The sequence below is a fragment of the Sapajus apella genome, unplaced genomic scaffold (genome assembly GCF_009761245.1).
Source record: "Sapajus apella isolate SASKATOON/1434 unplaced genomic scaffold, GSC_monkey_1.0 scaffold11, whole genome shotgun sequence".
In the NCBI taxonomy this organism is placed as follows: Eukaryota; Metazoa; Chordata; class Mammalia; order Primates; family Cebidae; genus Sapajus; species Sapajus apella.
In genome coordinates, this window is record NW_022436951.1 from 30,929,592 (window position 1) to 30,943,070 (window position 13,479).

The following is a 13,479-nucleotide window of genomic DNA, read 5'->3' on the forward strand; positions in this document are numbered from 1 at the left end:
AAAAAAAAGCTACCGTGGAGATTGTAATATACAGCTAGATTTGAGAAGCCCAGTCTATTTAACATACGTTTCATGCTGAGAGCTGCCCACTGGGAGAGAAGCAAAATTGCATCAAAGCTGCCCCTCAATGACTCTGGATGAAGCTGGACTATTTCTCTGGGGTTCAGAGTAAGCACACCCACATCTGCAGTGTTCATCCCCCATCCTTCACACATAAGGCCCTCATAGCCTTGAGACTAACTCTAGGAAACATTCCACAAATAATCCTGGTATCTCTACCCTGTTCTAGTTGCTGGAGACACGTCACTGAACAAACTCATGGAGCTTACATTTTACTTTCACTCTAAATGTTAAAATAATTGCTTTATGGGTTGTATGTGTGTTTGTGTGTATCTGAGAATATTTAAAATATATACACCATACATAAATACATATGCATACACATACATACACACTGCATAGAGAATGTCTCTCACCAAAGTGTTTTATCTACCTCCTATGCCAGGCTCCTCCTAATACAGGATTTTAATATTGCTCAATTAACTCCCTCAGCTCTGCACATGAACTTGACATCCCAGCTAAAATTTGGAATGGCTGTGTATGTGCAGATGTAAGTGCCCAGTCTATTATTTGCCACTTGCTATTCCAAAACGGGTGGAGAGGCATAATTGAAACTTTTAATGGCTAGCATCTGTTCAGTCTTCTCTTCCTCCCTTCCCTCCATCTCTCCCGAGTCCTCCTCCCCACTTACCTCCCACCCCTCATTTCAAAACCCTCCTTCCCAGCTTCTTTCCAACTAAGTGTACAATTCTACCCCATTTTCACACCGGTAGGCTCCCCAGGGAAAGCCTGGAAGATCTGAGACCTCCTGCCCAGAAGTGGTTGACAATGTAGTGTTTTCATTGGAATGCAAATTTGTCTCTGGACCAGATTCAGGGAAAGTGCTTTCCCCTCCAACTGTCTCTCCAGCTCCTCCCCAGCCCTTGTTGTCTTTTGTGTTCTTGTAAATAAATGAGAGGCGACTGGCTTTCAGTTTGAAGACACAGCTGCAGGGGGCTCTTAAAGGGAGCTAGAGAGAGAGAGAAAGATGCTGAAAGATTGGGAGCTCAGTGTTAAAATCTAGAAAAGGGAGGTTTTTTTTCGTGTTCTCATTTCCAATTGCTCTGATTCCTCTAGAATTTTTTTTTTTAAATGCTGAAAAGACCAAGCGAATTCATTCTGACTTAATATTTTTCCCTCCGTTTAACTTTTCTTTGTCCAAAAAGAAGAATCCACGCGGCAATAGCGGCAGAATAAACTGTAAGAAGTATGTTTATTCTTGATGTTCTCCAGATAAGTATGAAACTGGACTATTTTCGGAGGCAGAAAGTGTATCCAATGAAATGACCTGAGGCAAGGGTGGGAAGTGGGGACCGAAGAAGATTTACTGCTCGAATTTCTCATTAAAACTAACAGATCTTGATCGCGTCCAGGGAGATCATGATTACCCTGTCGGGGGCCTTTAAAAATCTGTACGTGACTAATGCGATGCTTCTGCTATTCCCGAAATAACTTCGACATGTAAGCGAACACAGGTTTCTCTTGTCAAACGTGACTTCCTTCCAGTAGTCAGCTGGCCTGTGCCAGAGTCGGGACCAGAAACCCGCCCCAGGAGAGGCCGGGTCACAGGTTCGCGTCCCGCCCCGAGCGCAGCTGGGCTCGCCAAGCTGCCGGGCGCCCGCGGTGTCCCGGGTGTCTCCCTGCGCTCGGGGCCGGGCTGGGCAGGGTGGGCCGGGTTCTTCTCCCTCGCTAAGTGCGCGTGTTCTCTCCTCTCCCGGGCACAGGGCACGACCAGCCGCGCCGGCCACCTGGCGGGGCCCGAGCCCGCGCCGCCGCCGCCGCCGCCGCCGCGGGAGCCGTTCGCGCCCAGCCTGGGCAGCGCCTTCCACCTGCCCGACGCGCCGCCCGCCTCCGCCGCGCTCTACTACTCCAGCTCCACGCTGCCCGCGCCACCGCGCGGGGGCTCCCCGCTGGCCGCGCCCCAGGGCGGCTCGCCCACCAAGCTGCAGCGCGGCGGCTCGGCCCCCGAGGGCGCCACCTACGCCGCGCCGCGCGGCTCCTCGCCCAAGCAGTCGCCCAGCCGCCTGGCCAAGTCCTACAGCACCAGCTCGCCCATCAACATCGTCGTGTCCTCGGCCGGCCTGTCCCCGATCCGCGTGACCTCGCCCCCCACCGTGCAGTCCACCATCTCCTCCTCGCCCATCCACCAGCTGAGCTCCACCATCGGCACGTACGCCACCCTGTCGCCCACCAAGCGCCTGGTCCACGCGTCCGAGCAGTACAGCAAGCACTCGCAGGAGCTGTATGCCACGGCCACCCTCCAGAGGCCGGGCAGCCTGGCAGGTAAAGGCTCGCTGCCACCTGGCGCGGCTCCCCCGGGCGCGTGGCGGGGGCGCGGGGCGCAGCCGGGCTCCAGCAGAAGTGAAGCCGGGCGCGCGGTCCGCCAGGTTTGAAGTAGTGGCAGGAGGTAGAGAACTCCAGGGCTTCCCTGGAACAAGTTCAGTGTCTTCCCTGCAGTTTGCCAGTGACTGCTCTTTGGGAGTAATGTGGTGTCTCAATCTCGAACACCTGCCTCACTCTCTCCTCTCCTCTCTTCTTTCTCTGCCCCTCTACCTGTTCTAAAGACTAAATCATGAAAGTAAGACACATTTAGGAAAACATCCCATAGGCCTGTTGATGGTATCTAGAAAAAAAGCCAAACAAGTAACAGTTGCAGTATGGACAGGGTCACCTGTAAGTTGCCTATGTTTTATTGTGGAAAAAGGAAGGGATTTTCCCAAATTAGACATACAGCTTGCATAGTTTGCAATAGTAGTGGGAAAATAACCAATAATGAATTGCCTTGAATTACGACTTTTGTTTTGGCTTGCATTTATTTAGCTTGCATCTCTGCTAAATTAGACAGTGGGAAAACTAAAGGACTCTCCCGTACCTGCCATTGGATGTACTTGTGTCCGAACACTTGGGACAAAGTCAGCAATGATGCAGTCCCTTTAATTTGTACCTGCTTTATTACAGGGAGGGAGGGGCTGGGCCGGGGGGAGAGAAACCTGCTTTCCTCTGCCAGTTTAGAGGAGGTGACATTTCTGTGGTCGTTATGCCCGTCAGCGACCAGGCTGAGCTGGCGCTTCTCTGCTGTTAGCACCATATGCTCAGCTTAAACAAGACACCATGATTGAAAGACTAATGTTTTGTCTTCTCAAACACCTGACAACTAACCCGGATTTATTGTGGATTTTTTTTCCCTTATAGAAGTATTTGGTAATTGTGTCACTCTAGTAGCAGATGCTACGCTCATATGTTTCCTTTCTTGACACAAATAGATGACTGTGAAGATAAACAGGATAAAAAAGGAACTTGTTGCATGCACGAGGCAGGTAGCCAAGGGCTTCTTTAATTCAGCACAGTAATTACCAGTGTGGACTGGCCTGGCCTAACAGGATGCAGGCTGCGGTGCCGCTGCCTACAAAATTATGCTAGCTAAGTTTACTGAAATGAAAATATTCTCACTCATAGCTTCTCTCTCAAATAGAATTTTTGAGGCAGACAATCATTAGTGCCAACCCAATGTGAGTACCAACATCTCTGTGCTGTAGGGACTCAGGAGTAGCGATCTGCTTGGAAGAGCAGGCGAGTAAACATGTACTGAAACTTCATGTGTATGATTTTGTAAAATAAGTTACCAGATCATGTCCAGAAGGGGGAGATGGGAGGAGTTCTTACCAGACTCCATGATGCCCTTCTTAGCCACACCCACCACTGCAGAGAAGAGGAAACTGACGCACTGGGAGTCCAGGTGGCCTTCTAGAGGCCATTTCATTTCTTACACGTACCTCATGAAAGAAATCAGGAGTCTTAGCTTCCAGTGCTTTCTCCCACAGGTGATGTGTGTAGACTTTTGGATGTTCTACTCTATCATTTCAGAAGAAATCGAGAGTGTGGCCGTGCAGCTGCAGGTACCTGTGGAGAGGTTAGGGGAGTGTGAATGGAGCAGAGTAGAGCCAACAGCTCCTTCTGTCATTGTGTCTAAGAAGGGGCTGTAAAAGTACTTTGTAAAAATAGCTTATATTGCTCTTGGGTTGCCCAGGGAAGGTACAAGGGACAAGCTTGATGCTTCTGAGAGATCAGGAGTATTGGAACTCCGAGACCCCTATGTCTGATTTTGTGTGATTGATACCATACGAGGCACTGTGACGTTGGGAGCTACTTGGTTTGCTAGTTGAAAGAGTACAGTTAGGTCAAGATGGCAAAACACCTTTTGGGATTTCAGGATTGTGATTTTGGAGATTTGTCACTGATGACTAAGAAGGGTGGATATAGGATAGGTAGTGACTTTCACTAATTCATATATATATATATATATATATTTAAAGGCAGAGTATCACTCTGTTGCCCAGGCTGGAGTGCAGTGGTGCGATCTCAGCTCACAGAAACCTCCACCTCCTGGGTTCAAGTGATTTTCCTGCCTCACCCTCTCAAGTAGCTAGAATTACGGGCACCCACACCTGGCTAATTTTTGTATGTTTTGTAGAGACTGGGTTTCACCATGTTGGCCAGGCTGGTCTCAAACTCCTGACCTCAAGTGATCTGCTCGCCTCAGCTGCCAAAGTGCTGGGATTACCGGCCTTAGCCACCGTGCCTGACCACCTTCTGTAATTACTTTTAAGCACCTTTTATGTACTGCCACTGACTTAGATCCCAGGAATAAAATACCAACCAAAATCACTGGCCTTGTTTCAAATGAGGAAGATAGAAAATCATCAAAATACTTTTGATAGTTGGCCAGAAAAGGCTCTAATTAGGAAGTGACTTTTTAATATATAATTTGCAACTTTTATTTTAGATTCGGGGGTACCTCTGTGGATTTGTGAGCTGGGTATATTGCATGGTGCTGAGGTTTGGGATACAGCTGATCCTGTCACCCAGGTACTTAGCATAGTACCCAATAGTTTGCTTTTAGATTCCAGTGGTGCCATTAGTTAGTACACAGTACACAGTACTTACACAGAAGGTAACTTTGAATCTGTCCTGAAGTAGGTGAGTGAGCTAGCCCAATGGCCATCTGGGCAGAAGGTATTCTAAGCAGAAGAAACAGCAAGTTCAAGGGCTTAGAAATGGGGGTATGTCTGATATGTTTGCTGAATAGCCAGGAGATCATGGGGGCTAATCAGAGAGAACAAGAGCAAACACGTGACTTGAGGTCAGCAATGTGGGAGCAGAAGGCCAGGTCAGAGAGACCTTAGACGTCTTTTGGAGAACTTGATGCTGGCTTTACTAAACCCATGGGCACCACTGAGGATTTGAGCAGAAGAGTAATGCATTCTCATGTAGTTTTTAACAGGGTCACTTGGGCTGCTATTTGGAGAATAGACTATCAAGATCAAAGGCAAAGCAAGAATGTCAGTTGAGAGGTGATTGCAGTAATTTAAGCAAGAGGTGATTATCATTCGGGTCAAGATGGAAGCATTGGAGGTTACGGAAGACAATGTAATAGAGTTCTGGATGTGTATATAAGGTATAGCCACTGAGATTTTCTCATGCACTGATGATGATGGTAAGAGAAAGAGAACTCAAGATACCACCCACCCAACAGCCAGAAGAATGGAGTCGACATCGATTGAGATGGAGTGCGCTGCAGGGGCACCGGGTGGTCTGGGAATAGTTCTGGTAAATGCTAAGATCTTTGTTTGGCATCGGTGATATCTGTCAGAATCAAAGGGCACATGGACAAGTTGGATATATGGAGGTTAGAGTTTTTTCAAGTTTTTCTTGTTTTGCAAGAAAACATTTCCAGGAACTAGAAGTTGTGTCTGAGGGTTTCAGGTCATTGATTATAGTGGGCACTTGGTAAGGAAACACACATTCACAGTTTGCACTTCCTGATGGCCAAGCCTTAGAAAGTCTGACCAGAAATTTTGGAGTTCTGACTCTCTGGGAAAACACCACAATTCAGATTCAACCTAAAGACTGTAACTTCTCACATGTTAAGTCATCACAACCCAAAGATCCCTGGGTAGTTGTTAAAATTTCTTTTAGTAAAAAAAAACAGTTGTATCTGCTTTTATCATATAGAGCTACTTGAGTGGAAACCCAGCTCTGCCTTGGTGGAGCTCCCTAAGGCTGGGGGACTCATGGTTCTCCAGCTTGAAATTATTCCCTGATAAAAGGGGTCATGATTGTATCTATTCATGTACTTTTGCACATAAATAAGGTAACATAGGTAAAGTACTAGCATGCTTTCTGGCTTGCCAGAAGTTAAGGCATATCATGTGTTAATACCTGCCCTAGTACCTTAAGTGTGCAAGGAAGAGGTCATCCACCTTTGCTTCAGACACAGAGCAGGTTTATTGAATCCCAAAACATGTCATTGTCTGTGTTGGGCACATGCAGATGAGTGAGGCGTAACCCCTGGTTTCCAGAGACCTGGTTTTGGAACAAACACAGAAATGGGCAGTTTTCAAGCCAGTGCAGACTGAGACAGAAGCTAGTTACTATGAGAGCAACCTAGCGGAGCATCTTGCAGTGGGGTTCAGTGTGCACCCGGCATGCTTCCTTGATGAGGTGGTCCCAGAGCAAAGCTATAAAGGAGGAAGTAGAAAGAAACGGTAGCCGGAACAAAGTCAGAGTTGAGAAGGTGTGTGGGGGGTGCGGGGAGGCTGGGGAAGACAACTGGCCGCTCAGTTAGAAGGTCTGACTGGAAATTTCAGGGCTCTGAATCTCTGGGAAAACACGAAGAGTCAGAGTTTCTCGAGCAAAGACAGAGTGGTAGGGGGTGGTGAGAAATGATGACGCAGAGGGAGATAAGGCTGTTGCATTAAATTTCCAAGGTAATTGACTTAGAAATTTATCTTTCCAGCAGACAATTGACATGGTCGTGTTTGGTTGGTAGAAACTTTCTTCTGGGAAGTGTGTGGAGGCTGAAGTTACAAAGAAAAAAATGGACAGGGAATCACATTGGAAGCCACTGAAAGAGTCCTTCACTGCTTCTAAAAACTCCCGTTAGTTTTGAATGGGACAATACAAAAGTTATCATTTACAAATGGTTGAGAAAAAAGGCTAGATCAGTGATGTAACCTACTTTTTTATATTTTTTCCTGACCCAAAGTTTGCTTAATTTAATTTTTTTATAAATTAAGAGTTAAATATATTTTAATAAATTTCGTGTCTCCAGCAACTTAATGAGGCAGGCATGATTTTTACCCCCATTCTGCAGGTTTGAAAACTGAGGCTTATGGATGATAACATCCTTGCCCAAAGTTACCTGTCTAGAAATGACAGGGATGTGATTCGAACATAGGTCATTTTCACTCCAGAATCTCTGTAGCCTTAAATGTAAGTGATACATAGTTAAAGGTAGTATATTTTTGTGTCAGTGGAGAGAAATACAAAGGATGTAGAAATGCAATATAAGTTTTCAGCTTATTTAAGTGACTAATGATTTTGAAGAAAGGAATAATATCTAAAAAAAATTGTCTACATCCTATTGAATGTGTGAATGTGACTTCACCAATACCAATTTTTGTTCACTTTTACAAAGAAAAAAACATAATCCTTTCACTTTCAGGATTTATAGCTAAATCCTATTTTGAAAAGAAATATGAGTTGTAAATATGTATTAAAGTCAAACATCAAAACCTATTGAGGTAAAATTTACATGAAAGAAATGGAGACTCTGAACCAATGATATGAATGAAAATTGACCTAATATGGAGAGGAATTTGACAAGGCATGTCTAGCTTGTCCCCAGTCAAATGGACATAAAACTCGGTATTTAGAGTGGATCATGCACTATAAATGCTGAATCTTGACTGTTTAGAGATTTCAGATCCATTCCTTGACTGGTCAAGTCTTCCAGATACACCTTATATAAGGAAGAAAAAGGAAAAAAGCCTAATCCTAGATGAAAGCTTTGCAATCTCTGCAGTCAGGTTCTCAAAGGAAACGTGAAGTCTACTCAGGTCATGAGCAAGTTTGTTTAGTCCACAGCTCCTGGGATGGGGTCAAAATGCAACACATGATCTGGCTCCTGCTGCTCCTTTCAATTCATTTCCGAAAGCTAATCTTCCCCTGCCATCCACAAGCATGAGCAGTTCTCATGAACATTCTGCTCACTCTAGTGCTGGATACTTAGTTTTTCCCACCATCACTTAAAAGTTAAAAAATTCCGGTGTAGATTTACTAGTTAGAATATGATCAACCTGTGATATCAATCAACTCTAACCTTTCAAAGGTAGTTAAGGCTGACTTGCTCTCAACTGGAGCTTCTGGGGGTTCTTTCAAACCAGACCTAACTGGGCACTGTCCCAACCACAGGGAGTCATTGCCTTCCCTGCTGACCATGCCCTGGGGCTCCAGCCCCTTCTTTGTAAGCTCTTGTGCTAGGAACCCAGTCCTGCCCTGGCCATCTTTAGAATCAATGTAATGTGAGTCTCCCTTCTGCATAGTGCATTCTGGCATCCTACACCCCAACACACTTGGGGAGTGCAGGCTGATTCCCACACACCAACCATCGCCTGCCGCCACCACAACGGTTATTCCACCAGCCGCTTACCGTCTGGAATTCTGAGACCCCATAATATAGTAGGGAATCCACATCTGAGTGGCTTTGTACAAGCTCATCTCTCTGGAATTCCCAGGAAGTCAGACAGGAAACCTCTTCAGCAAACCTTCCATCCTCTGTACATAAGCCCAGTCTAATAGCGTTCATCTGCCTACAGGTCCAGAACCCACAGAGATGGTGATCAAACATTTATTTTGTAAATTCATTTGATATAGCACCCATATTGCACTTGCCTTCGTATCTGATTTCTATCCAACTGACATCCAGGTGAAACTGAAGTGGGAACAGTGCAATTTTAATACTCCCATATGGCAAGTTAGTGGCTAAGCCTAGAACCAAGAGTTGGGATTGCTGTGGCCCAAAAGTTCTTCCTGGTGTCTTTCATTTTTTGTTTGATTCACAGAAATTAACACCCACCCTTCTTTACCTACCTCATAGCAGCCTTGTAAATTAAATGGGGGTAAACAGGTCCTTTTTGCATTCTTTTGTAGGAAAGTGGCATCTTTCTGTAGAGTTCTAGGAAAGCTTTTCTAATATTATTGAAATTTATATGATTTTGATTATGCTTTAAGTGAGAAAATATACACGAAAAACACAAAAACTACCCAAGAGAATTGTTCAAGATGGGATCCTCTGCCCACTCATTTGTTTCCCCTATTTCCCAGACATCTCAAAAAATAAAAGTACAGGAAAACAATAGGGAAGGAAGTCACAAAAGAGACAAAAACGCAGAGACCAGGGTTTGAGTATCACCAACAAGCAAACCAAGTTAAGAATTTCTAGAAAGTAGGGTGATAAGCAATTAAAATATGGGAATAGTGTCTTTTGAGAATGAGCTCTGTCAGAGCTTTGGACGTGGACTGGACTGGCTGTCTTCTGTGCATTCTTGGACAGGGCCAAGGGTCAGAGCTGAGCTTGAGGAGTGGGGCTAGGGAGAGATGGGCTGAAGATGGAGAGATTAATTGGAAGTCAGTGTTCAAGACAGTTCTAAGTTGGCACCCCCGACAGACATCTTTCTCTCCTACCAAAATGGTGACCCTGTAGTCAGTGCTTACTCTAAGAGGTGTTCTCTTGAAGAAACTTCTAGACTTCCATTGTAGATGCTGGTTTACAGGAGATAAAGTTCATTTAGTGCAGGCATATGGAGTGGTGAGGAAGTTGGGACTGCTACCTCAACCCCACCACTCATTCTGAAAGAAGACTGCCAGTCTGAATGCCCTGCCTTCCCCTCCAGAAATTCTAACTCAGGAATGCACAGTGGAAAATGCTTCCCTTGACACTGTGGAAAGAAGCTGCCACTGGGTTTTTCATTCTCAAATATGATAAATTATCAAAGATTACTGAGGAATTGGAAAGAATTGGTGGCATGAAAGAGAGACAAAAATAGAAAATTGATGTAAAAAAGGGAAGTCAGTATTTATTTCTCTTTAAGAAACACACAGAGATGCATGAACACACACACACACAAAGGCATTCATCATTCAGGTCTTAAGCTCAGCTGGTTAGAAGCAGCTAATGCCACAGTTTTTTCCATGGCTGAGTCAGTGTCTCAGTCTGTTTAGGCTGCTATAAAAAATATCATAAATTGTATGACTTATAAACAACAGAGATTTATTTCTCATAGTTGTGGAGACTGGAAAGTCCAAAATCAAGGTGCTGACAGGTTCATTGTCCCATGAGGGCCCATTTTTTTGGCTCATTGATGGCCCCTTCTTGCTATGTCTTCACCTGGTTCTCCCTGGGAAGTAAGGGCACTAATCCCATTCCCAAGGGCTCCACCCTCATGACCTAATCACCTCCCAGAGGCCCGCCTCCTAACACCATCACATTGGGTGTTAGCTTTCAACATAAGAATTCGTGGGGGCGGGGGCAGAGAGAGCACAAACATTCAGACTCTAGTAGTCAGTTACCTTGTTGTTATTCACATGACCAAAAGCAGCCTCTCCTCTCCCAACTTGGTAGGTTTTTTCAGATACGTAGTATTTATTGTATGTAGTCAAAACAAATTGACTTTCTGTACTAGAAAGCATCACTAACATCACTAGGGTACCAAACCAGTTGGTTGTTTAACAGCATATTTCCTGGAAAATGACAATATTTTTAAAAGGAAGTGGGAGAATTTTAGCTATAGATTGGTTTCATCAGTTGTGTATTGTCTTAGAAAATTAATGTTTTAATGAATATGACTGCTATTCAAATGATCATTATACATATATAACCCAGTAATTAGTTGAACTTTAAAACAGAAATGCACATACACACATATTAAAGCTTTTGAGAGGAAAAGAATCAAAGGAAAATTTTAGTCCTCCTTAGAACTGTTTATTGCACAACAGAATTCCTCTCTTCTCCAACTCGTTTTATATATGCTGAAATTATGTTGAATAAAATAATAAAAATTAATAAAATGTTGATATAGAGAGGTTATAAAATGTCAATACAGAGAATTAGTAAACTGTGCAGCTGTTTACTTGTCATTTCCTCCCTATAAATCATGTTGAGAGTTAGGGTATCTTTTTCTTCAGGAGTTACGACAGAGGCCACTCTGAGTGTTGGTGAAAGAGAAAAAGCAGTAGAAAAAAATGATATAGGGAGAATGTATTTTAAATTTTCATTTTAGGGCTGGGCGCTGTGGCTCACGCCTGTAATCCCAGCACTTTGGGAGGCCGAGGCAGGTAGATCACTAGGTCAGGAGATCGAGACCATCCTGGCCCACATGGTGAAACCCCATTTCTACTAAAATACAAAAAAATTAGCCAGGCATGGTGGCGCATGCCTGTAGTCCCAGCTACTCAGGAGGCAGACGCAGGAGAATTTCTTGAACCCGGGTGGTGGAGGATGCTGTGAGCTGAGATCATGCCACTGCACTCTAGGCTGGGGGACAGAGAAAGACTCGGTCTCAAAAAAAAAAAAAAAAAAAAAAAAAAAGGTTTGCATTTTAGACGCTAAATGTCTAGTTGTTTAAAGGGAATTTGTGCAGTCTACCTATGTCCTATCTCAGGCAATCTGAGGAAGAAGGCCTCTGTTTAGGCTGTTGAGATGTAAAACATCTTAGTTCACATGTTTATCCAAATATTTGAACCCGTTTAAAAGACAGCTGCATGTTTAATTCTACTGCTGCCTGTTAAGCCTTATCCTTGTTCATACCTTGAGAAGTTAATATGTACCGCTTTGATGGACAGAAGCCGCATAATCAAAAATGAACACTTAGCTTAGTTCCCACAGCAGTCAGCTCTCAGAGCAGAATGGAGGCTTCTGGTATCCCTGAAGCTTCAGCCCACAGGTCTGGCCTGCTTTGCATCTCAATGTAACAAAAAATAAAAGGTAGATTGGGATCACCTTGTTCTGGATTCTTTCCATGAAAATATTCATAATGATCCATAATAATGAGGTCTGGAAGCCAGACTCCAGATGCACTGTTAGAGTATTGCACTGATGGGGTGTTGAGACGCAGCTGTCGAGAAATAAAATGCCACTCATTGAATTTTATCCCCCTCATTGATAAAGAAGAGTATCTGTGTGAATATGGCCATTAAATACTCTGGTAAATGACTAATTAATGAAGTACGAAATCATAGATTGCTCTGCATCTGTAGTTAATCAGGACACTCAGAAGATCGCAGTGATGAAGACCCTGGGCCCACTCCTCCCAGTAGCTGCCAAAAGCTATTCCCAGGGAGGAGAGTTGGTTTGAAGGAAATTTTAAATATGAGGCTCCTCCCAGGTAAAAATTAACCTTCATAGATTAATTTTCTTTACATGCTTATGTCAAAAACTTTGTTACAAGTCTGAGGTCAAATTCTGTTGCCTTTCTGTACAAAGATACTACAAATTCAAAATTTCTATCACTCTGTAATTTCTTATTCTGTCTGGTATCAGCTGAGAAGGACTTGGGTGCCTGGGTAGAGTCTTTCTAAGGGTCTTTTCTCTAGTCAGGACTGTCTTTCACTTGAAGGGTAGTGGTTACAGTAATTCTTTTTAGCAAGAGTTCACAAGACACACATTGTGATTGTCACAGCACTGACCCCACCCTCTTCAGACACCACACTTGATCCAGCCCAGAGACCTGCAGGAGGGAAGGGAAAAGACAGAGGCGGGAAATGTCCTGCCATCTATGCCTGGCCACAACCTGTGACCTTGCAGGGACTGCTCAGCAGTAGGCATGCTAGAGGCATGCCCCTAGGTGTAGCATGCTAGGGGCAAAAAGCATCCTTTATTTTCAAAGGTATCTGCAAACTTCCGAAACTAGAGCTTCATCTAAGAAGAGGTTCCTTCCTTCCCTCACTTTCAGGAATGGATATTTCTGGGGATATTCTGAAGCTGCAGCCTTAATGGGTCTGCTGAGGACCAAATCTTGATGCATGCTCCTCAAGATCCGACATCTAGCTCAAATCTACTAGTTTGACCCCCAGGCGTCAAGAGCTTGGATGCTTCTTGGAGACACCTGGAGAATGTTTGAGCTATTCCGTTCTCTGGGCCAATACCCCAAGGTCCTGGTCTGGAGTGCGCCCACAGCATTGCTACTCTTTAAAAGGTCTCCAAGACAAAGGCCATGCGTGTTCTTTCAGGGTTGAGAAGCCCTGAGCTACCCTTACATATGTGTGAACTGTGGCGATGCAGGGAGCCTAGATACGTGCCTCAAGAAACACCATAATCGGCAAAAATGTTGCAGTGCACTCAGGTTTAAAAAATCCACCCTGAGCCAGACATGGTGGCCTGTCCCCTGTAGTCCCAGACACTGGAAGGACTAAAGTGTGAGGGTCACTTGAGCTCAGGAATTTTAGACCAACTTGGACAACATAGTGAGACTCTGTCTTAAAAAATAGTCTACTCTGAAGACGGAAAGATGCTCTTTCCCCACTAGAAGTGACTCTTGCCCT

General features: G+C 44.5%; 1 protein-coding gene across 13 annotated transcripts in view; it reads left to right on the top strand.

Annotated features, from left to right (window-relative positions):
* The window catches only part of CTNND2 (catenin delta 2), a 944,995-nt gene that overhangs the window by 524,562 nt on the left and 406,954 nt on the right, over window positions 1-13,479 (top strand). For 7 of the 13 annotated variants that reach the window (XM_032278818.1, XM_032278821.1, XM_032278819.1 and 4 more), the window contains one exon: window positions 1,824-2,382. The exons of the other annotated variants lie outside the window; for them this stretch is intronic. In XM_032278818.1, the coding sequence (XP_032134709.1) occupies window positions 1,824-2,382 (559 nt within the window). The remainder of the gene's footprint in view (window positions 1-1,823; window positions 2,383-13,479) is intronic. 13 annotated transcript variants of the gene reach the window in all.